This window comes from Cyrtonyx montezumae, unplaced genomic scaffold, assembly GCF_038088225.1.
Source record: "Cyrtonyx montezumae isolate F1298 unplaced genomic scaffold, pur_monq_1.0 scaffold_8, whole genome shotgun sequence".
In the NCBI taxonomy this organism is placed as follows: Eukaryota; Metazoa; Chordata; class Aves; order Galliformes; family Odontophoridae; genus Cyrtonyx; species Cyrtonyx montezumae.
The window spans coordinates 31,817,419-31,840,520 of record NW_027072089.1 but is presented as its reverse complement, the minus strand read 5'-3'; the positions used below and the strand labels follow the sequence as shown (position 1 = coordinate 31,840,520).

The 23,102-nt window shown below is 39.3% G+C and overlaps 1 protein-coding gene across 1 annotated transcript in view; it reads right to left on the bottom strand.

Annotated features, from left to right (window-relative positions):
- Window positions 1–616: 616 nt before the first annotated feature.
- The window catches only part of CPA6 (carboxypeptidase A6), a 46,936-nt gene continuing 24,450 nt past the window's right edge, over window positions 617–23,102 (bottom strand). The window contains exons 7-11 of the mRNA XM_065752651.1: window positions 12,788–12,898; window positions 12,431–12,521; window positions 7,202–7,404; window positions 2,409–2,493; window positions 617–804 (exon numbers count right to left, since the gene is read on the bottom strand). Coding sequence (XP_065608723.1) covers window positions 617–804; window positions 2,409–2,493; window positions 7,202–7,404; window positions 12,431–12,521; window positions 12,788–12,898 — 678 coding nt within the window. The remainder of the gene's footprint in view (window positions 805–2,408; window positions 2,494–7,201; window positions 7,405–12,430; window positions 12,522–12,787; window positions 12,899–23,102) is intronic.

The following is a 23,102-nucleotide window of genomic DNA, read 5'->3' as shown; positions in this document are numbered from 1 at the left end:
TGTACGCATCAGAAATTAGATATTCTTAACAGTTAAAGGAAACCTTGGGTCAAATCTCATATTATATGAAAAGAAATCACAGAAGTGCAAATACATATATATGCATACATGCTAAAGAAAGCCGCGTTGCTACCTGTAGCACAGCCAGCTGGAGCTATATGCCACGCTGCCATTTACTGCCATAGTAATACAATAGTCGGGGCCTGTGCTGGGGTACAGAGTGCGTATACATGAATGTAAACTTTATCCCCTAGTTTGAGAAACTCTGTTGAGGGAAGTCTTCATATTTGGGAAAGCAGTAAGGCCAGGGACAGCCTGGAACTTGAGTTTTCTCTCAGGCATCTATATGTGGCCCTGGACCTGTCCCAGTGAAGTCCCTGTCAGAGAATCAAAGATATATCACAAAAAAGAACTAAGCATGTTACATCAAATGGATAACTAAGATAGTATATCAACTTCATGGACTTTTTTTCCATTTCCAGCCATGTCAATCTAGTAGAAACAATACCGTATTTGCCATTATCTTCTATAGCTTCTAGGCCAAGCTTAGCATGATAAATTCACTGAAAGGCATTCTGGAAGTAAAATTCTCAGTTCCAGGACCTAGAAATAGCTCTCAATGACATTTCTTCAGCAGATGAAAAGTGATATTTTTAACTGCAAGCATGGTCTCCGTGCAGGTTGGTCTGATCAGTGTCTCAGGAAGTAAAAATCCATAGTGGCCGGTGTCACGCAGCTCAAACGCAAACGCATATGGGATACCATTTTTGTAGGCCCAATCCATAGAGCTGCCAGAACTCACGTCTGAAATAGAGAATTCAGCAACTATTTAAAAAAAAACAAACAACAGTTTCAGTGCAGGTCATGCTGAAAGTGCTGGATAGTTATTGTGGCATATTATCTACTGTGCACTGTGAGTACATCTGCAACTCGAGGTGCTGCTCCCTGACCCTGAATACTCATCAGAGATGCCCAGAACCTTGTGAAGGTGATCAGCCCAATACAGGATTAGACCCTGGATTTTCACAGGAAAGAATTACTAACTGACTTCTCTGTGTAAAGTGAAACTTCAATAACGGTAAACTTATTATATAAAGCCCCAAACAGTTCTTGTCTCCAAGCAAGAGCAGACTAAAGCTTTGCCACAAAGATCTCCCAGCTGGACTCTTGCTTGAACGCTCTTCTGTTTAACTTTAGCTTTTTTCAGTCAATTCATTTGCAGAGAGAAGGGAGAAAGATGATAAAATAAACTACATTCTCCTTTTAAAAGTGTTTTTAAAATTTATTTTCATTTCTGCCTCATTGTCTCATGATTTTCTTACAGCATGAGAGCATTTGCATAGATGATGTCTAATATTAACAAACCTTCCATAGGAAGTGTGTTTCTTATGTTTTTTGTTATCTCATATGTTGATTACCCAAGACACTTGTATTTATATAAAGATCCATCTCCTATGCTGCCTGCTTTCCTCTGTGCAGTTCTAGCATTAATTCACAGTGCTCATCCTTTAACACAGCAAACGACTGCACTGTAATGAGCACAAGATGATGACTGTGCTGCGAGATGGAGGCCCATGATAAAGTGTGACATGTAGAGCACCAACCAAAACACAGCAACAGAAAGGGAGATGCAGGAGATTACTTGTGAAAGATCTTGCTATTTACTTAAGTTCCTCACTTTTTCAGTCTCTTATCTTTGCCAAATGAATACAGGCCTCATAGCTAAAGTAAAGAGAGTGGTGTTTCTCTGAAACCCATTGAATATCATTTCCTCTTTCCTGTCTGCGCTGAGAGCTTGTCTGACAAATGTCTTTATATATTTAAAGGACATATTTTAAAGACATTTTGTTTATAAGAGAAAGTGTGTTTGAGATCTCTCTCTGAAAATTGAAAGATATTTACATAAAGTTATCATTGCTGCCAGTTATCATCATTTAAACACTAAGAAATGTGAAACCTGGGTTTTAAAGAGATCATCTTAGAGTTTGGAATGAGCTCTCTGAATGGCTCTATCTGTCAGATGGGCACAGAGAGAGAGACAGAGTAATGGTGAAAAATGAAAACTACTTTGAATTATTTTCTCCCAAATGCTTCATAACTTTGCAGTGCATTAGCAGTATCTGATAAAGATCTTTTATTAAAAAAAATCTGTTTCAATATTTTCTGAGTATGTTACTTGCTAGCTTTACCCTCTCAAATGCATTGCAATTTAATCTCTTCTATTGCATCAACAGGCTTAATCTTACTGCAATCAACTGAATGAGTCAGTTACAAAACTTCTTCCTCCTTTCTCACCATCCATAATGGGAGCAGAGTTCATTTAAACAGTATTTGCTTCCTTTGTTATAACAAATGTGGTCGCCTTCTTGTTACAGGTAGTCATAAACCTGCGTCAGAGGGAAACTCACACAAAGTGCTGGATGCAGGACCATATCTGTATCTTACACCATAGGCAGACTGAAGAGCATTAACAGCATTATAGGCCGCAGATTCCTGCATGGGGGAGAAAAACAAATGCATAAATTAGATTCTGAATTAAATACTGCACTGGGGGTGGAAACTGAGCTATGTGTCACTGACCACTGGTGCAATACCTTGTTCTGTAAGTCCATGGCAGCTAATCTAAAGTGATTTTAAGCAAGAAATGCATTATTTATTTTTACTGACAGCAATGCCCTAATGCTAAGATCTTGATTCAGTATTTTCTTGGCATATAAAAGCTCACTGTACTGTGAATGATCAGCCATTAAATATCTGTAATTATAGGTATATGCGTACCAATTTAGAGTGCACAACAAATGTTGGTCAATGTGAGATGGTAAGATAAAAGAATCTCTTTTTTAGGCAGAATAGAAGATATGCAAACATTTTTCTGCCAACAGCTGCACATATATTTCACTGCCTGCTAAACCTCATTTCTGCTGCGTGATTGAAGACTACGTTGTACAGTGGTTAAGGGAGCAAAGAGAGAAGAGGGAAAGAAGCAAACTAAACTCCAGAATCTTGATGGATTGGAGAATGTTCACCACTGATCTAACCTCCTTTAGGACAAGATGACATGGGCCTAGAGATCCATTTCCACCGTTGCAGAAATGCAAATACCGAACTGTATAAGGAAAATCTGCATCAAGGTCTGTATGCATGTACTCTATTTAGAAGGTTCATGGCATCCTGTAAAACTGGATGCAGAATACTTGGCTCGTTGCAAATTCTGAGGGTCACAATTAACAGTGCAAATGTTTGAAAAGAAAATGAATATTGTATTCTCAGAGGAAAGGATCCTGCAGAATGTAGAGTGAAGGCCAGGGATACCTAGAAAACACAGAGTCATCTCCCTGTACAGAACACCGTTGGAGCTAGAAACTGCTGGAATTTGAACCTCTGTGGAAAGCTGCAGTAGTTAAGTATTTTTATTTCCTGAAGATCTGTAGTACAGTTTATGCAACTCCTGATGAACTTAGTCCTTACAGTGCTATTGAATGGACATGGATGAGTGCACTAGGGAGGATTACTCTGTACCTGCCTTTCCATTTATTCACCTTCTCTTAACTTCCACTCCTTTCCCATTGTCAGGAGTCAGGATTCTGGTTTAATCTCTGGTTTGACCTGTACAGACATTCCTGTTGTGGATCTTTATCCACTCTAGCAGACAAACTAGAGAAAACTGCTTTAAAATGTCATTCTGCAAAACAGAACAAGCCACATTTATTTTTACTCACTGGTGACACTGGTGAGCAAGCAGGACTTTGGGCAGTTAATTTTACTGCTCTTAACAAAGGGAAGAACAACTTTTTAACCCCATTATGAAACTCTGCTAGGCACAACTCAATTTGTTTTTTTTTTCATTTCTCAGTGTAGGACTGTTGTGCTGGAGGCTGTGGCCTTGTGTTTTCAGCTCACCCCTCATCTCCATCATACCTCCTCCATGAGAAGCTGCACTACTGAGGTTGGTACAGGACTGGGATATGGCAGCCAGCTGGTGCTGAAGGGTGACTTCTGACTCACCCACACCAAGCATGAAAAGGTGATGGGAGGCCTGAGGCAGAGGCAAGTGCTGTCCTTGGACTGCTCCCCTCTTACACATGTGGATGCCCCAACCAAAGGGCCAGGAGGTGTCAGACCCTGTTAGGCTCTAGCTGTGGCAGATGTCCCAATATATATGCCATGGAAAGGAGAACACAGCCATGAAGGAGAGTGCTCCCTGCATGACTTAGACATTACAGAGCAATGACAGAAAAAAGGGCGAGCCATGTTGAAATTATTGTGAAGAAATACTTGGGCAATTCCCATTTTTAAACAGCACAACAGCACTGAGCTCTCCACAGAGCCAGCAAGTACCCAAAAGTCAGCCTGGGAGGGACTAAGGTATGTAGGGCATGTAGGCAGGTGTCCCCCCACTACTCTTAGCTCTGAGGGCTGCTGCTCACATCCACTGTTTGGGTAATGCGCCCAAAACTGGGACTGTGCTGATCTGCATCTTGCCATGGAGATCATATTGTAAATATTTCCAAGCAACTAGCCTTTGAGCACCATAAAGGAGAAAGTTCTGTACAGAATTGTCAGATATTTATGAAGAGATACACAAGCTTAGCTGTGTCATATAATCTCACTGTAAACAGTACAGTCAATGACTGTACAGCAAAAAAAGGAGTGAACAGTAGCTGAAATGTAAAACTCTCTAGGTGAATAAATGTTTCTGCTGTCACTGTTTTTCTTCAATCTTAAAGTACAATTTACATTTTAAACATCTTAAAAGAACAGATTTCAGGAGAGTGTTAATAAGAGACATGCATAAATTAGAACAGAATATGCATGTTGTGATCAGTACACAGCTCTCCCCTTTCAAAGCAACTCTGAATAATTGAACACTTTAATCTAAATGGTAACTGACAGCTCTCTAGAGTGATACAACCCAGACAGAAACACCCTTTATTTTGCTTGGGATTAATCGTGCCCCTCTGTTAACACCAAATGCTCTATCTGTTGTATGTGCAGAGTCTTCTGTACACAGTCCATGTAGACTAGCAAAGCTTGCTCCATCAGCAGCGGGAAATGGGCCGCCACTTCACAGTGCGCTGTAATTCTACAAGAGAGCTGGAGAATCTGAAACCTCAGCCTAAGTCACCATTTGAGACACTTCAAATATTAAAGGCTGTTCAAAGGAGCCACCAGATGATGGAGCCTTTGGCTGTTGGCAAATACTAAAACTTATAAATAAATAAGCAACAGTATTCAATTCATTTTCACTCTGACACCCACATTGAACTTTCTAAATAACAGGAAATTACTTCATTTCGTTATTCCAACCTCCCTGTTCTTGCCTCACTGTAGTAAAAATAATGATGGATTCCAAATACTGGCAGAATATTTAGAATTGGGATTTGTCTTCCATTTGTCCTGGACTCTTTCTTCATTGCTTTAGGTCTACACATCACTCCATTTGATGCAGAGCTTGATGGATCAAAGGTCTCACAAATTCAGGGGACGTTTAGCATTCATCAAAAATGGGCTCCTTTGGTCTAAAACTTGTGAATGGAAAGTGTGTGCACTGAGGGGCAGTCACCTATCTCAGAAAGGGAGTAACCACCAAGCAATAAGAACATGCATTAAAGACTTGGTGATGTGTGTGAAAACTCTTTAGAGATTCTTTTTCCTTCCATTTTGTGACACCATGTCTGCTGTTTTCTTACATTAGTCTGGGTGTTGCTGATACCCAGCAATCGTCTTGCAGAGGAGATGCCGAGTCTTCCTAACATCACGTCTTAGTGTTTTTCTGCTTTGGCTGTTCTAAAAAAAAAGTATGCTTGCACCTGCTGGTCTTCAAAGAAATGAGATCCTGGGGTTTAAAATTCCAAGTGCACATTTTTTTGGTAAGTAATAGTTACCAGCTCATTTGGGAGGCTCTTCTTTCCCTTTGCTACTCCCCAGAAGAGGGTGGAGAAGGTAGAATAAAAACAAGGTTCATGGATTTGTTTACGGTCAGCCCCCACAGATCTTATATTTTTAGCTCTGCTGGCTGCATAGATAACTTCTAATTTGCTCTATTTCCCAAGAATGACATCACGCAGTAGAAATTTTGGTAACTCATGAAATTAAGTGTCGTAACAGAAATAAACCAACAAAGAATTCAGTTTGTGCAGTGCTTGCTGCTCTGCCTTCTCAGAGGGCAGCAGAGTGAAACTTCAGCAAGTCTCCAGGGACTAACACATCATTTATTCTGCACAGGATAAATCTAAGATGCAGTTAAGCTCTTTTTGAAGTAAACAAGCTTAAACCGGTAAGCTAAATGTCACTGTAACTTTCAAGACCAAAATGAGAGATATATGGACAATGTAATTTTACCAAGAATTGAGGGCAAAAGAAAGAGGCTTGCTGCTGATTGCTGCAGTGGGTGCCTGTGAGCAGGAGCAAACAGCAAGTGAAGGTTGAGCAACACTTCCCTGGGAGAATGGGCTAAAGGGAGGTCTTTGTGCACAGGAGGCTGGCTGAAAACAGAATTCAAACCTCAGGCAGGGGGAATAGCTTTCCTGCATTTGAATGAGCATGGAATACATGAATTGTATGTATTCATAGATCAATAGGCTTGCATCAAAATCCACACTATTAATTTATTCTCCTAATAGACAAAAGCTCCAAAGCACTTGGTGTTAATTAACTGCTTGCCTTAAAGTGATAAAAAGACTATGCCTGAGCAGATTGATACGTAAAGCAATAGAAGCTTTATTTTTAGTGAAATCTACCAGATTTCTCTTCTAATGGATTAGATGTAAACAACTTCAATTTTATTTTGGCCATAAAATTGAAGATGACCTTCTTTGTGCTTCAGGTGTTCTGAACATGAATGGACTGAATTCCAGATAGATGCCCAAGGACTTAGCAACATAATTCCTCTTACTGTTAATTAAATAAAATTAAATAAAATGATAATACCTATAATTAAAAAACAGGGATTTATGCTAGCAGGTAATTTGCAGGGACTGATGGATGGAAGGCACTATACCATTTTAATCAAATTACTGCTGACTCATTTCAAGTGAAGGTTATATAATCAGAAACGAAATTGCTAGCAGATCCAGAATGCATACTGCTATGTATTAAATAAGTGAAGAGCATGGAAGGAACAACTGTTCTCTCGGAAGAAAATCATACCAAAAAAAAGTTATGTAGTGAATTGCATTCTCCCCAGTGCTGATGTACTTACCACACAGCTGAAGTTTGGAATAGTTGCATATTTGTAAGAGTAAGGGTACAGCAGCATTTGTGCATATGCGTGGAAGGACAAATACGCTTTTATTTGTTTACGATGTTTGCGAAGAAAATGAGCAACAGCCTTTACTTCAGGCTCAGACTCAGGGAAGGGACCACAGTAGGTGTCATCACAAGGGTGGAGTGAGGCACCTTCATCTAGAATGGAATGAGAAAGCTGATGGTGAACGATAACACAGAATTTCTAAGGGTCAGCCTGCGTGACCTATGTGCAAAAGCATGAAAAAGCAATAAACAAACTGCTTTCATGTGCCTGGTGGGCACGAGCCACTGGGACCTCAGTACAGCAGTCTGCTCATCTAGTAGATCACCAAGTGGCCAAGTGGCCAGCTCCACACAATGCCTCCTAGAAGGCGTATTTTTAATCCAATAGAAAAAACAGAGTGACCTCACTCATCTTCAGTATTTTCTTCTGTAACTTTCTATACGAGGGACACTCTTTATGATAGCATTCCAGCATGGAAGTTTCGTTAAAACCATTGCAGGGTTTCAGTTGGTTTATTTGAAATCAGGGAACTATGTCTCTGTCACTAGTCACTGCCAAGACAAATCCAGCTTCTAAGAGTAGTTTTATTTAGTAACTTATAAAGTGATAGCTGCAATGGTAGGTAGCAAACCTCAACATGCATTACCTTAGAGACTGGTTTGAAACAGGAGAAATTCCCCGACTACTGCCTATTTTTACTCTTACAAACTCTATGAGAAAAAAAAAAATTGATGTGCTGCATGGGATGATTGCTCTGTTAGCTAAAATAGAAATAATCTCAGCTTGCACAGGGATTGTTCTTCTTTCAAAAAGGGGCAGGGGTTCAATTGTGAGGATTTCTTTCACCATATCATCCTGCTTAGGTGGCAGTAAGCTACAGAAGCAAAGCCTATGTGTAATATCCGATGAGGTAGTGAAAGATGAAACTCAGAAAAGGAGACGTAGCAGTGGTTCCTCTATCATCTAACAATTCTGGTTCTAAGCCACTGTCTCATTTACAGCTGAGGTCCTGGGCCTAGAAGAACAATTTTTATGCAAATCCGTGCTGCTCTTTTATCCACTGTGGTTTCAAACGGCCACGTTTTACTCTGACCTGCAGAATAATAATAGTTTGTTTGTGACATTCTCTTGTGCCGTCAGGAACTTACAAAAGCAGTGTTTTATTAACTTTCCTTTCTATAGTAAGTAATTCCATCTTCAAATAATAAGAAAAAAAGCAGTGTGTGAGAATGCATAATAATATGAAATAGAACGGGGTTATGCAATCACCCTAATGCAAATAAATAAATAAAGAAGTAAAAGTACAGTGACAGTATCCTATACTGCAACTTCATTTGTAATAGGAAAAATGAGGCTATCATTCATTGACCTCAGGTGAGGATATCAAAAGGTATTAGTGCTTAGATAGCAGTGGATGTGGAAGGGTTATATTGAGGGCAGATGGTGTCCTCCCTGCAGAACAGATGGCCAACATATCATCTAAATCTCGAGGGCACCCTGCCTCAATGTCTTGTCAGATAATATAGCTAAAGGAAAGTTATTTCACAAAGCCTGCAGAGCCATTGCTTTTTAATTTTTTTCTTATTGGATGCTTCATCTCCTGTAGCTGTGGTGTATGCTGAACCATGAAAATGAGCCTCCTTCTTAAAAAAGAGCATAATCCCATAAGCTAACTGTTAAAGGACCCAATGGTATAATGTGACTCAGTTTAGTTACTTCTAGTGAAGAAGAGGTTCTCTAATCTGTTCAGCCTACTATCATGAGCCACTTGCAATCCCAGCTGTAGTTAATGCTTTTCCTTGAGTGAAGCTGGCTGATGGTAAAGAGGGTGAGTTTCCATGGTGCCCATGGACAGTGTAAAGTTATCCTTGATTTTCATGTTACAAGTTCTTTTACAGTAACATGAGATGAAAAAAAAAAGAAAAGAAACAGTGCTATCAACTACTGTAAAATTTCAGTTCTAGTCCTGAGAAGACAATGGAATTGCATAAAACATCATGCTGCCATATTTTTATATCTTGTGGACAACAAGTCTCCTCCAGCATGTCCCATGAGATCAAAAGTACAAAGGAAATGTATGAAGAGACTGGAAAGACAATATCTGATTGGATACAGAGCAAGACTGGTAGTATAGATGACTGATGCATGATTCTTAAACTTCCTTGCAGCCAGCACTCCTGCCAGAGTGAGGCAATATCCTCAGTGAGCAATGAGGTGCACTGGAAATTGGGATGTACTGGAAATTTTTACTCCTACTGCTTCTCTCTCAGGAGCTTTGGATGGAAACCCCTTCACAGGATTTGCCTCATGGAGGGATTTGGTTCTTAGTACCTCATTATTGGCTTTAAAGTTGTGATCTTGTGGACTGATTAGAAGGCACAGAATGACCTTCTGCCTTGCAAAACGATCACTTGTTCTTTCCCCTTCCAGGCTGTCTTGTGATTACAAGAGTTCAGGAGTTGGACTTGATGATCCTTATGGATCCCTTCCAACTCAGGTTATTCTATGATTCTGTGATTTATCTCATGCACATTAAACTATTGTGCTAGTTACTGCACATATGTTTATCAAAGAGCATTTGTACCCCAGAGATCTTGCAGTCAGAATTCACCTAGGCCTGTCTGCAATTTCTGTGTGCTATATTAGGCAAAAAGGGCTGCAGTAACATTTACCACAGTAAGTGATATAGCCCTCTTTTCAGCCCCTAGAGAACACAGAAGCAACATCATAAAGCTTACATCAAAACCCTGCACTAAATGGGAAGAGGAGAGCAAAGGGGATGCTGTGCTATCTTTCCCAAGTAGCTTTGTGTGGCTTTGCTGAGGCTGGCTTCTGCCGTAACACACCTGCCTGGGAGCCCAGAGTGAAGTTCAAGCCTTGCCTGCAAACACTAGGTGCAACTGAACTGTATTAAAAGGTTTTTACAGGTGTGCACAGGATTCAATTTTAAATGCATCGTGATTACACAAGCCTCAAAGTGTGATATGATCCAGATTCTTCTCTGCTTCATTTATTGTCGTATTAATGAGAACACAGGGCTCTGGGCAAAGATCTTCTGAGCACCAGTCAGCCTAGGCCATGAAAGAGCTCTTTATTCTCTGCTGAAATAGAGAATAAGGTGGAATTTGGAGTCTGGTGCAGGAAGCAGGGCATTTGTTTAGTGGTATGATGAGCAACTTTGGAAGAATTTTTATTTTTTAAAGTCAGGGTGAGGACCTGTCTTTCATGTGTAGTGCAGAGATGAAATGCAGCAAGCAGTGGATTGCAACACACAATGTGTGTGTATTGTTACAGTTTCTGTCAGCCCAGAAAAACTCTTTTTCATTTAGAGAAAAATGAGTAAACATTATTGGGACTGTGAGTTTCAATACAGTGAGAGCATTTTAATACAGGGGACAGGGGAGAGGGAGGAGCAGAATGATTTGAACCAAAGAAAGATTAATTAGGACCAGAAGGAAAATACACAGTGTGAATATGAAAGTCCCACCAATAGGTCACTATAATATGGCTCTGAAGACTTTGTAATAGAATGCACATTCCCACTATGCTGGTGGCTGTCTTCTGAATAGTAAACATATGTCCTCAAAATATCTCCAGTTGTGACTGATGTGCTTAGTTAAAAGATGATAAGAGTAATGCAAGACTTCAGTTTATTTTTACATTATTTTGCAGCATAAAATTGCCTTGAAGATCCATGGTAGTAAGACTATCTTCTGTAAAGGAGGGATTCTCATCTAACAGCTGTAACTGCTTCCATGTCTGTCCTCTTTTCACAGCAAATAGCTATAAATTTAGTAGTTGTTATAAAAGGCTGACACCCATCTCACTACAACCACCTGAAAGGAGGTAATGATAGGATGAGATGGTCTTACATTGCACCAGGGGAGGTTCAGGTTAAATATTAGGAAAAAATTGTTCTCCAAAAGAGTGCTGATGCATTGGAACAGGCTGCCCGGGGAGGTGGTGAAGTCAGTGTCCCTGGAGGTGTTCAAGAAATGTGTAGCTGTAGATGTGTATCATTTGGGAACATGGTTAGTGGGCATGGTGGAGATGGGCTGATGGTTGGACTAGATGATCTTAGAGGTCTTTTCCAGCCTTAATAATTCTGTGATTCTGTGAAATTGGAAGCACATTTCACAAGTCTATGTTGCATCTAATGTGTAATTCTGTTCACCCTCGTCACACTTATAATCACTCTAGGTTAGATTATTTTCACTTATTTACATCCTTACAATTTATGAACATCTACTTAGAATCAGGTCAAATCGCACAGAACTTACTGCGAGCAATCAGCACTGTGGAAACCCCTGGAGACTCCCAGTGGAAAAGGGTTGGGCCAAAGGGAGGGCTGTTGAGTTAGAAGGGTGTAAACACAATTTCAGAAGGTGAAGAAAGTTGCTCAAGATGGGAGAGCAGGTCAGCAGGTGTATAACACTATATTTCATAATGCAGGGCTACTACTTTTGATTGCAGCAGAACTTGTGTAGCTGCTGACTTCTGTGTAAGAGCTGCATCATCTTGCTATAAGTTCTTTTTCAGCTGATTGATTCCCAATCTTCTGCAAATATTTCATTACTACTGTATTCTCCATATGCAAAATTTAGGTCATTTTTATGAAACTATTTGCAGAAATTCAAGGAGCTTAAAAATTGATCTCCACGCGTTTTAAAGTATATTCTTTCTTCATTAAATCACTAACAATAATGGTCTTAAAATATTCTCAGATTTTTCTGCAAGGCCAACAAAGCAAATCTGTTTCCAGAACTAAGTTCATTTCAGAGATGAGATTAATTAAATAAAACGAAGTCTAAAATGTTTCCTAAAGTTTTAGTCAGGTAGATTCTGAAATGTGATGGACCAAACTCAATACTGTGCTTTGAATGAGTTATTTTGCAGAACTGTAGTGTAGCTACACATAGCTGTATGTGCAGTTTAATTTTGCCACACATACCTTGAAAACTTTTTATCTGTTGAGATACTTTTTTTCCAAAGTTCAGGACACTTTTTTTTTCTTAAGATAGAAGGAACATTTAAGCCCTGCCTTGTGAGAAAGCAGCTTCAACTTTAACAATGGAAAAGAGAACACTTCACAACAGATGTGACCTAACCTACTTACTGTGTTGGATAATTAAATACAGGGTAATCTGAACTGCTGGACCAAAGTATTTCCAGACTTACCACACCATTTCACTTTCCAGTTGCGATTAGCATCAACCCCATGACACCAAAACCTGGAGCTCTTTGATCTTGTTTTTCTCCAGAATCGATCCTAAATGCAAGTTTTAAAATAGTTAATTAGCAATATTACTATATTTTGACAGAAATCTATCTGTACACACACACACACACACACACAAGCTCAAGCTGATAATTATATTCAGTATTCTATTTTAACTGAATTAATTTACTTCACTTTTGCGTGACACAAAGTGATGTGTGTGATTATACAGAAATTATACACCTTTGAATGGTGTAATAAGTATTCAATCTTCCTGTCTGAACAATATTTTTAGTAATTCTACTGATAGTACTTACATTTGTCCAGCTGTAATGGTATCCATCCACATTAAATACAGGCATAACATAGAAATACAGCTGAGTTAGCATCTTTTTCATAGCAGGATCAGTCTGGTATGTCTGAAGTGCCTAAAGAATATAAGCCAAAGAAAGTAGTTTCCACAGCAAAAATAATTTGCAGGTTAAATATAGTGACTGGCAGCCTTTGGCTATATAGAGGCCTGATCCTACTGTGCTACTGTCATTCCTAGAGCTGTACATGAAAGGCTGACATAATCCTGTAAATGTGATTAAAAGGAGCATGTGTACATGTAAAAAAGGAGTTCAGAACACCGTATCTTCTCTGCTTCTCTGTTGCTTTCAATAGCTAAGAAAATACAACTCACATTCCACAGAAACAAACTTGTGCATAGTGTTCCTTAACATAGGAGTTGAAAGACAGTGGAACGGTTTCTTAGCTGAGGAAGCTTGTTTTGGTCCCATAAAATAATGGAATGCTGCTGTTTCTACCAGGTGATGATTTGGTGAGGTCTGAGCATCTCTAAAAAGACTCACTCTTCATAAGCTTTTGTTTTCACTGTCATTTACAATATTCACAATCAACACAGGCAGCTTATTCATTTACAGTTTAGAAAACCCTGTAATTTTGCAGGAGCCCAGGTATAAAGGTTTGTGGTGGCAGTCTAAGTAGGAAAAGTCATTTACTTTGCATTCTAGAGAAACACAGCAAATAAGAAACTCTTCAGGAGCTCTGTTTGCCATCAGTAGAGTCTTTTACCATTTTCAGAAAACTCAGACTCTGCATGTTGTGGCAAAAACTGTCTCTGGTTATCTAGGCATCAAACTTCACAGTTAAAGTCTTGATTCTGTAAGGCAAGGAGCCAAGTGCTTTGCTGACAACTGGAAAGCCACTGCATTGCCTCTGGATTCTGAGGGAGAACTGGGGGCTGCTCCTCTCCTCCAACTGCAGTGATTCCGGCCCTTCTGGCCTACAGTATTCCTGGTCATCTGGATACAAGAGGAAATGCATTTGTGGCACAATGGGGAAAGCTGTTCTGAGATAAAGCAAGCTAAAAGCTTTTCAATTGACAAGTGCTAGAGAACAGTGTGAAGAGCAAGGTTTCAGTACTTCTGGGCTCCAATCCATGCAGCTGGTTGGTTTATTGACACCGCCACTGGGACTGATGGATGCCTTTTGTGGAATGTCTGTACAAAATGCCTATAACACTGGGTTTATCTGGGGCTGGAATTTACTCCAATGTTTTTTTTTTTTGTTTTGTTTTGTTTTGTTTTTTCTTTACTGAGGGCCGAATGAGACTCCTGAATGCTTTTGCTAAGCTGTTCATTACTGTCTGTCATGCAGTGGGATGAGATGCTGAATTAGGGCAGGGAAGAAGTGGAGGAAAGCAGGCTTTTGAAAGCAGCTTGCTGCAGCCATGGGGAAAAAAGAAAAAGTATTTCTGGCCAATGCAAACATCACAGGTCTCTGGGCCCCTGCGCCATCAATTTCCCAGATTCTTAGCTGGAAAGGTATGGCATTTAAATTCAATTTCTGCATATTAAGAAAGCCACAGAAAAGCTACAAATACATTTAGATAATAGTATTGGTATTCAGGGAACTTCAGATATAGTAAAAAAAGTAATTTTGTCAAAACTGAAAGCCATGGTTACTCAGAAATAATGATTGTGAAAACAAAGGCTCTGTTTCATTGATGTTCTGTGTGCCAAAAACACATACTGAGGAAAGCAGTTCTGTTCTGTGCACTGCCACACACTTAAATCTTGGCAGGATTAAAAGTCTGTAAGGTAAGCATGAATGTTAAATATGTATGACTGCTACTGCAATGAAAGCAGAACGAAGGTGTGCTCTAAACTGGGAGTCAAGGGAAATGAACTTCTTTATCAGGCCTATTTCAGGGAGAAGAAATTTGGTCAGGGAGGAAACAAGTCACTGCACATCACTTCCTCGACTTTTTAATGTTCTTCTCTTTTTAGCTAGTGTTAATAAATACATCTCAGCTTGTGTTTTTGTGGTGAGTATTTACATAACAGAGGCAATGGAACTGGCATATTTGCTTGTACCTCTATGTATCCCATTATTTCACTCCAAGTTACATCCATAATTATGCATTTTGTTACACCAGAGTGTTATATATAATGCACTGTAAACTTGAATGCTAGAAGAATAAACTCTTCAAAACACTTTATAAAATCATCTCCTTAAAATAACTACAGATAATTCATTAATTTTAGGCAATATGTTCCTTAAAAAATCACAGGAACTAGCTTTGAAAAAATTTCAGAATTTTTCCAAATCTGCAAAAAGTGACATAATGAAAATATTTTAATACCTTTTCACGCTTAATATGTTTTATATTGTTAAAGACATCTTAATTTCTTGTTAGGTAAAAGAATCACCACTTAAACAAAACGAAACAAAACAGAGACTGCAAAATGTCAAGCATTCTTTCATTTTTTAGAGCTACTCTGTATCATTTTAGTAGCTGCCATCATTGATGAAATGCTATGAGACACTTTGGTTTTACAGTTCACAGAATACTTTTCAAACTTGTATGTCTTAAAGCTAATCTAGAGCCAAATATATCAATCATTCAATTGTTCTTTGAAGCGTATGTGGTTTGTCTTAATAATTTGGTTGACCTTTCAGAGTATCATTTCATTTAACATGTAATGGACCTACTGCAGTTTTGTTTTTAACAGAAAGCAAGAGTATAGATGGTATGAACTGACATGAGATCACTTTTTTTTTTTCCAGAAATTATTTTCACAGTACATTTGTAACATGCAATTTTATTTGATACACATAATAAGGCAAACATAGGCTGCATAATTTTACCTCCCTTAGTTCGGAGGTCTTTGGCAACCTGCCTTACGAGCACCAAGGTGTACCACTACTGGAGTACAGCACACAGCTCATCGTTTGAGACGTGACTCTCAAACCTTCCAAATAATGATCATGCAACCCCCCCTACAGCGCTGAAACGTTTTCTCCTCACCGTGGCACAAGCAAAAGGAATATAAGCCATTAGTGAATTAACTGCATTGTAGTTTGCAGTGAGCTCCCAGAATACAAAGTGATGCTACTTCATAGAGCTTGATTCTGCTTCCCCATCATGCAATCAATAGCAGATTTGCTGCTGAATGCGCAGAGGGCTGGGCTGGCCCAATAAATGCTGAATAGAGTTATTAGTGAATGAACAGATGATGCAGAAACCCTGCCAACAACATGCAAGCAATCTGCCTGGGGGATGGGGGAAACGACCAGTGATTAATAGGAGGGGGCTCAATCATCTGGATCAGCAGAGAGTGGTGGTTGCTGATAGACCTTTGCCAGCTTACACTGGCTGAGGATCCAATCCATATGAAATTTAATTTGAGGGATGAAGTAAACAAAAGAGCCAAGGCAATAAAATGCAGGAGTTTAAAATGGATTTAGGATACAGTTGTGCTTTTAATAAAGTAAGGGGATTTACTCAGAAGGACAAAGCAAGGAGACAGGATTGAGGAAGACTCTGAGACTGTGTGTAAGCTTAATAAGGATTTGTTGTTCCCCAATTAATTGTTATTAAATTTAAGGTAATAATGAGCATATGTTGTTTCTGATTTTGAATTTAACATTCACACTGAATTAACCTGTTACTATTTTAGCACAGGGAATTGGCTCTATAGCTGTTTTAACAGAAATCATATCAAACTGCTCCCGATAAAGCAGGATGAGCTCTTCTACCCATTTAGGAAGTCATCAGTTAAAATATCCTTCTGATGGAAGCAGAGAAGAGGCAGTGGGTCAACAATATGATTGATGTGTTAGAGAAGCAAGGAACGGTCCCAGTGTGTCTTGGACCACCTTGGCATATGCAGCATCATGTGGGGAAGAAGCCAGATGCAGTTATATCTCCAGACTCCACTAAGATCTGTATAACTTCCTGGTCCATTCAGAGAAGTATTACATTAAAAAAATGTCCCAAGTCCCAAATAGGTCCAAGATTATCCAGGACGAAAAGGAAAAGCCTGTGCTACTCTAAAATGCTATGAATACTCTGAAAGGGGCAATGTAGACTTACCTTGAAATAATCATGTGTACCTAATGCCCACACAAACCTGTAAGCAGCCAACTGATATGTCTACCTCTGAAAAATATAATTCTTAAATTTTGCATTTTAATTATGTTGGTTCAAGGTAGTATATGTTGACAGAAAGTTCACTTGAATACATCATTTAATTAAATAGCTGAGATATTTAAACAATTAAGGTACAAAATATTACTTAAAGTTCTGTTTCTGCATCAACTAAGCTGTCCAAAACACAAAATCTTTTTTCATGGCCTTTTATATTAAATAGTGTTGTCTGCATTTCAATATGACTGAAGTTCTATTCATTCCACACCATCACACAGGAGTGGACTGCTAAAATATAAAGCAGGATTTCTTCCCCAGGACAGGTGATATGTTAGAACAAAAATGTGAATGATGTTCATGTGCTGCACCCAGCAGCACAAAAGCCTTCACGAGCAAGTGTCATTGGAAAGTCCATACTGCAGAACAAAGCAACAACCCCAGAGTTACCTTTATCAAAGTGCATTCACATTGTGAAAAATGAATATCTCCAACCACAAGAAAACTAGTTTTTACCTTCCTAAGATTATGAATAGTTAGGCAGTTGCAGGTGACTAATTGAAATTGCAGAAAGGAAATCATGCTATATATATTTATATATTTTCTGGAAAAGGAAAGACAAATATTTTCATTTTCAAAAAAAGTTTCTTTTGCCATCATGAAGTTTTCACATCTAAGGAAAGGACCTTCTTTAAACAACAGTAATATTGAATAGAACTTGAGGAAAATCCAGTATGAACCAAGTGAAAAAGGAAGCAACGTTGCACAGAACTAGTTTGCTACAGCTGTTTTTAAAACAATGCATCACATGCCTCGTTGTGGTGATACAATGGTACTGCACTCCAGCTTTTTTTGGCATTGGCTTAGGTTTTATCCATTAAAAAAAAAAAACCCAAAACTTTACAGCTGAAGGCCCAGTCTTGTTAGTAGTGTTCACTGCTGCATTATTTTCCTACCCCTCACAACTGGTGCACATCTGTTTTCAGCAGCAAGGATGTGCTGGAGAGATGCAGAAACTCAGAGCAAAGTGGTATACAAGATGGCTGCTGAAATGAGGTTCAAAACTGATCCAGCTGTAGGGTGGAGGGGAGTTGCTGAGGAGCAGCAAAACCTAGACACAGATAGGTGTGATTACTGCATGGGAACTTCAAATGGCAGAAACAGTATTTGGAGGAAGGAAAAAAAAACCTGTGGATAAAACAGATTCTGCTTTTTCACCTGTGGTTCTTGCTGTTGAGAGGCTGATGAATGAAGTACTGAGGGAGAAGGCTGAAAGAGCAGAACTCTCTGATGGAGCAAAACCAAATAGCATTTCAGGCAGAAGCTCCTGACAGAAAAGAATGAGTTAGCTGAAGATAAGTGAGGCTGAGGGTTTCAAATATAGATGCTGCTGGATGAAACATGGATTTTTTTCCCCCAGATAATGGATATACAGGGAGTACTCACAGAAGATGATATTTCTTTTCTTAGGTTAGACAGCTAAAAAGACAGCTGGGGAAACTATAGTCTGGCAAATAATGAAAATTAAGCTCCAATGATTGTTACGATTTATACTGGAAAACTCTGTCAGAACATTTGTAGAGAGATCCATCATCAGGTGACAGGAACTTCAAGATGAAGAGCCCTGTCTTCACCATGCCATAACCATTCGCACATGGGCAGGGGGTTGCAATGGGACAGGATACAGCCTGTAGAGACTTCTGGTCTTCAGGAGTGAACTGAAAACTGATGAACAGGAGGAAAGCCCAGAGAAGATTTTACAAATGAAGGAAATATGGTGGTTTAAAGAGCAACAACAGAAAAACCAAGTCAAGCTAACATCAGCTGAAGGGAAAGGACCTTGGAAAGAAGGGATGCATCCAAGTAAAGGGTGAAGGAAAAAAGCTGCAGGTGCAGTATTTGTTTTGGCCTCACATGCCTCTGATTCACTTTGGGATATTTCAAAGGATTTTAAAAGCTCTTCACGTTTCTTAGAGCTAGTACACAAAGATATGCTAAGATCATGGGTTCCTAGGTTCATATATGGCACAGAGAAAGATAGTCAAGTCTGCACTTGCTTTCCTGCAAAAATTTCTGCTTAGGAAACTTCAAAGAAATGGAAATGGAAAGCATATCATGGGGAGGGTGAACTAACTACATTGTCTCAAAGAGTCCCTTTGGTGTAATGAGCATTCTTTAAATGAATATTATTCTGAAATCCTGGATTCTGGAGATATGTCATTTCATCTGTACTTTCAAATACTGTAATCTGTTGAGAAATGATAGACAAAGCATTTAATTTTTAACAAACACTGATGTGCTGCTTCATACAATGCACTTACAGAGCCTTGAGATCAGGATGTTTCTGAAGCAGGTGAAAAATAGGTGTCCGGATTTCATCGTCACCAGGGAGAAAGCCAGCATTTGAGATTCTGGTAGTTATAGAGAGCAAGGGAAAATAAATCTCCTGAATTCTAAAATATTACACATTTTGATGTAATTCACCTTTACCCAAAATGATTGAGAAGGTGAGGCTGATTCCTAACAGTGAACATCAACACTGGGCTGATGGACTGAGTGCTGCTCTGATTGTTGATGCAATATCTCACAGGTGTTTTGTCCATCAGGACATGGACTCATTTCACAGAATGAGTTTAAATGTTAAGCTGGCTTTCAGCAGTTCTTAAAGCAGGGAAAGTTATAGCTTTATGGCCTTTTAACCACATGGTCTGCCCAGCACTGAAAAACAACCAGATCTCTTTAAAATTAGCGTTGTCATCATAGTGTCCTGCTTGGACCTGCTTCTGGTCACATAGCTGTCCTTTTTTGGTTCTATATGTGTAAGCTCTATTATTCTAAGTATCCTGGCTTCACAAGCAAGCACTTCATAGACATGCCTGAGGAAGAATATGAGGCCTCAAACCATGCAAAATTCCTGTTAAAAACTGGTCTCTGGTGCCTGGCCCACAGTCCTAATGGCTGCCTAATTGGCAGTATCCACCCCACAAGATTTCTCATAAATCAGTCTCAAGCTTAGCATTGTGCAGGCAGGTGTTGTCATTTTGTGTCTTGGACAGTCTCTGTGTCTCTCTTAGCTCATTTATATGAGGTGAAAAGATGGGATTCAGGCCTGGTCTTGGAAACAATATCAATGTCAATGTTTTAAAAAACAGTTCCCCCTCTGTTTGAATTTTCTTTCTGAAGCTACCTATTTGCTTCCTGGCTGCATGACGAAGCATAAATACATTGTGTTGGATAATTTGGAAACTCATATAATTGGGATCATAGGAAACACACATTTTGGAATTTGGTCTTTAAGCCATACATCACACAAACTAAAGTATATGGGGCATATTGATTTATTTTTTATTTTTTTAGATTTGAGATTCTTCTGAAATAAGACAACTATTATGTCCCGTTTTCAAGGAAAAGATGAACAGGAATTCAGGGATGTGCATTTGGACAGCTCCTTCTTAGTGGACTTCTGGATAGAGGTGCAAGAACTGTTGTGGGTGTCCTAGCAAAGTTGATGCCTGAACCAAACTTATCAAGAAACACTGATCAAATCCAGAAAAGGCAGAATAGTTCTGAACACTTTTTCAGCAAAGATCTTAGATATTGGCTAGGCTCTGTCCCAGAGGAGGCAGTCAGTAACATTGCTAAACCAGGAAAAATACGCACAATAGTCTCACATTGAAGAAATGTGGGTATATGCAATGAAAGCTGGCCAATATTCAAAGAATAATATTATCTTGAGGCAAGTCCACAGATTTTAAACACTTCAAAAAAGTAAGAGCCTAGGCAATTTACTAAATAGAATGCCTTCATTCACATGTGAAATACAGATTTGTTGAATCAAGAATCCATTTTTTTCCATAAAAAGAGAAATTTTTGAGAATTGGAGAAGATGATGATGGTAGTGAGTGCTGTACTTCCAATGTATGAGACTACTTGTGCTTTCATGGGAAGTCTTGATAAGGCCACTCCCTTAGGGGAATGCACTTTATGTCAACAGACTTTCTTTCTACTTGTCACTGGATTCTAAGAAAAAGTACAGACAATTTTTTCTTCTTGAACATTTTTCATTAAATTTCTCGAATTTACTAATCTTTAATGTTTACAATACAGAATCTTCAACAAAAGCAAAGAACAGTGCATCTTAAAGTTGCATTTCTTGCATTTTGTTTTCTGAAAATGTTGTGTGAGTGGCATTTCGAGGTTATACGTCATTGAGATGGATCAAATGGCAGCATTTATTAGAGTGAAGAAAGTCAAACCAGATGTAATGTGAATCCTCATCTGCTTCCACTAAAGCTGAAATAGAATCTAGTTTTGATGTTAATTTGAAGAGTAGCCTGCGAAACATATTTCAAATTTTCAAAACAATGGTAAAATTCTGAATCTCAGATCTGGATAATTTGATATCTGAATTTTACTTCTCCTGAAATAGCTGCACACTCAGTGAAGAAAATTTTAATGCTCTTGCTTAACACATATACATATTTAATGTACTTCATCAGAAGTCTGTAGATTTTGCTTCTTAAATTCCATGAAGGCCTCTTTTGGTCTAATATGTTATATTTGATAATTATGGGTTCCACTAGACTCATGTATCTTTGCAGGCTGCCTTCAGAGTAGTCCACGTAATTAGTTCCATTTCATTGCCCAGTTCCTTTTGCTTTCCTATACTCCACTGTCAGGGACATTTTTTTTTTCTGGCGTTTTTTCAGCTGAGTAAGGCTTGAAGTTGGTGGGACTCCACTGTAACCTGTTATCTGTAGCACGTATCTACTGCTAAGTTTTCTATTACAACACCAGCACAGACACTTCTTTGTGGCTCTTTAGCTGATATGTAAAGTATCAACAGGAGTCCCATTTCTTGATTTGAAATGCAGTGACCATGAGGTAGCGTTTGTCAGAGGTCACCAGTATTGCTAATTCCTGTAGAACATTTGATTACCCGTAGCTGAGAGACTAAAGGCATTTAAGAGACGCCTTCTACAGAAACAAACAGTGAAGTTTTTATTAACACCAGACCTACGTGATACACAGCCAAGGCTAGAACTTGTGCTGGAGTAGATTATAGTTTTTTAAGAAGTGAACAAAAAACCCATCCCAAACCCAAGCAATAGTCTTTGCTCTCTTTTTGTTTGTTTCAAAATACAGAGAGGTTTGGTTTTGTACTTCACAATTGCATTAGCACATACTGCAAAACTCTTTCCTGTGTGTTCTTCCTCTTTTTAATTTTAAACCTTCCCTAGATCTTTCTCTTTCTATACCTCATCTGTCCTTTTTCTCTATTTGCTTGAATCCAGAATAAGCTCACGTAGGAAGCAGCCTCTTCCCTTCCCACTCTGTGGCCCCACATCCTCATTTCCTAAGTCTGCTCTGCCTTGGTCTTCTTAGCATTTTCATATAGACAGGAGTCAGGATGTGCTTAGCTGAACAGCTCCAGATGCTTTGAAGAAAGTGGGATGCTGCTGCCTATAAACTGGCAAGCCACTAACAACCAGCTGCCCTCTGGCACCTCCACCCTACAGAGGTAGGTGGCATATCTCACGCTTTTAGAAAATAGGCTGGCACTTTGAACCTGTTGCTTCGGGGTGCACAAGGAAGATAGCACCGTCTCCTAAACTGGCTAGGCTGTCTGAGTCAAGTTGTGAGCTTGAATGTATGTTCATATGTGAGGCTGTTTTCTAAGCTAAATCTCTTGGAAAGCCTTATGGTATAATGGAGTATGGATTCTTCAGAAGATGAATTATGTCTTGAATCCCACATAGACCTCCCAGTTAGGTCAAGAGGTTTCCTAAATACAAAATAACTTTGAAATTAAAGTCAAGGGCTTCAGTGTAAGCAATAGTATATTTCTCCTTAGCTTATGGATCAGGGCTCTGAGGGCTGCCAAAGACTGGTCCTCCACCCTAGGACTCCCCAACCTTACCAAGGGCTCTATTTAATCCCCCAGGGCTATCACCACAACAAGCTCAAAGCAAGGGTTGTCTCCAATTCTCACAGCCGGGCCCTGCTAAGCCAGGCCTACTTACAGGCCCATTTCCCAGCCTTGTCTAAGCAATGCCTGGGGCTTCTGGCTGGGATGGTGGGAAGGAATGGGTTTTCAGTTCCCCAGTGCCCTCAGCTATGGCCCACAGGGGACCTATGGCCCCTCAGTAGTCTGACAATGGCAATGGAAACAAGTGACAGAGGCTACAGGGTGAAGT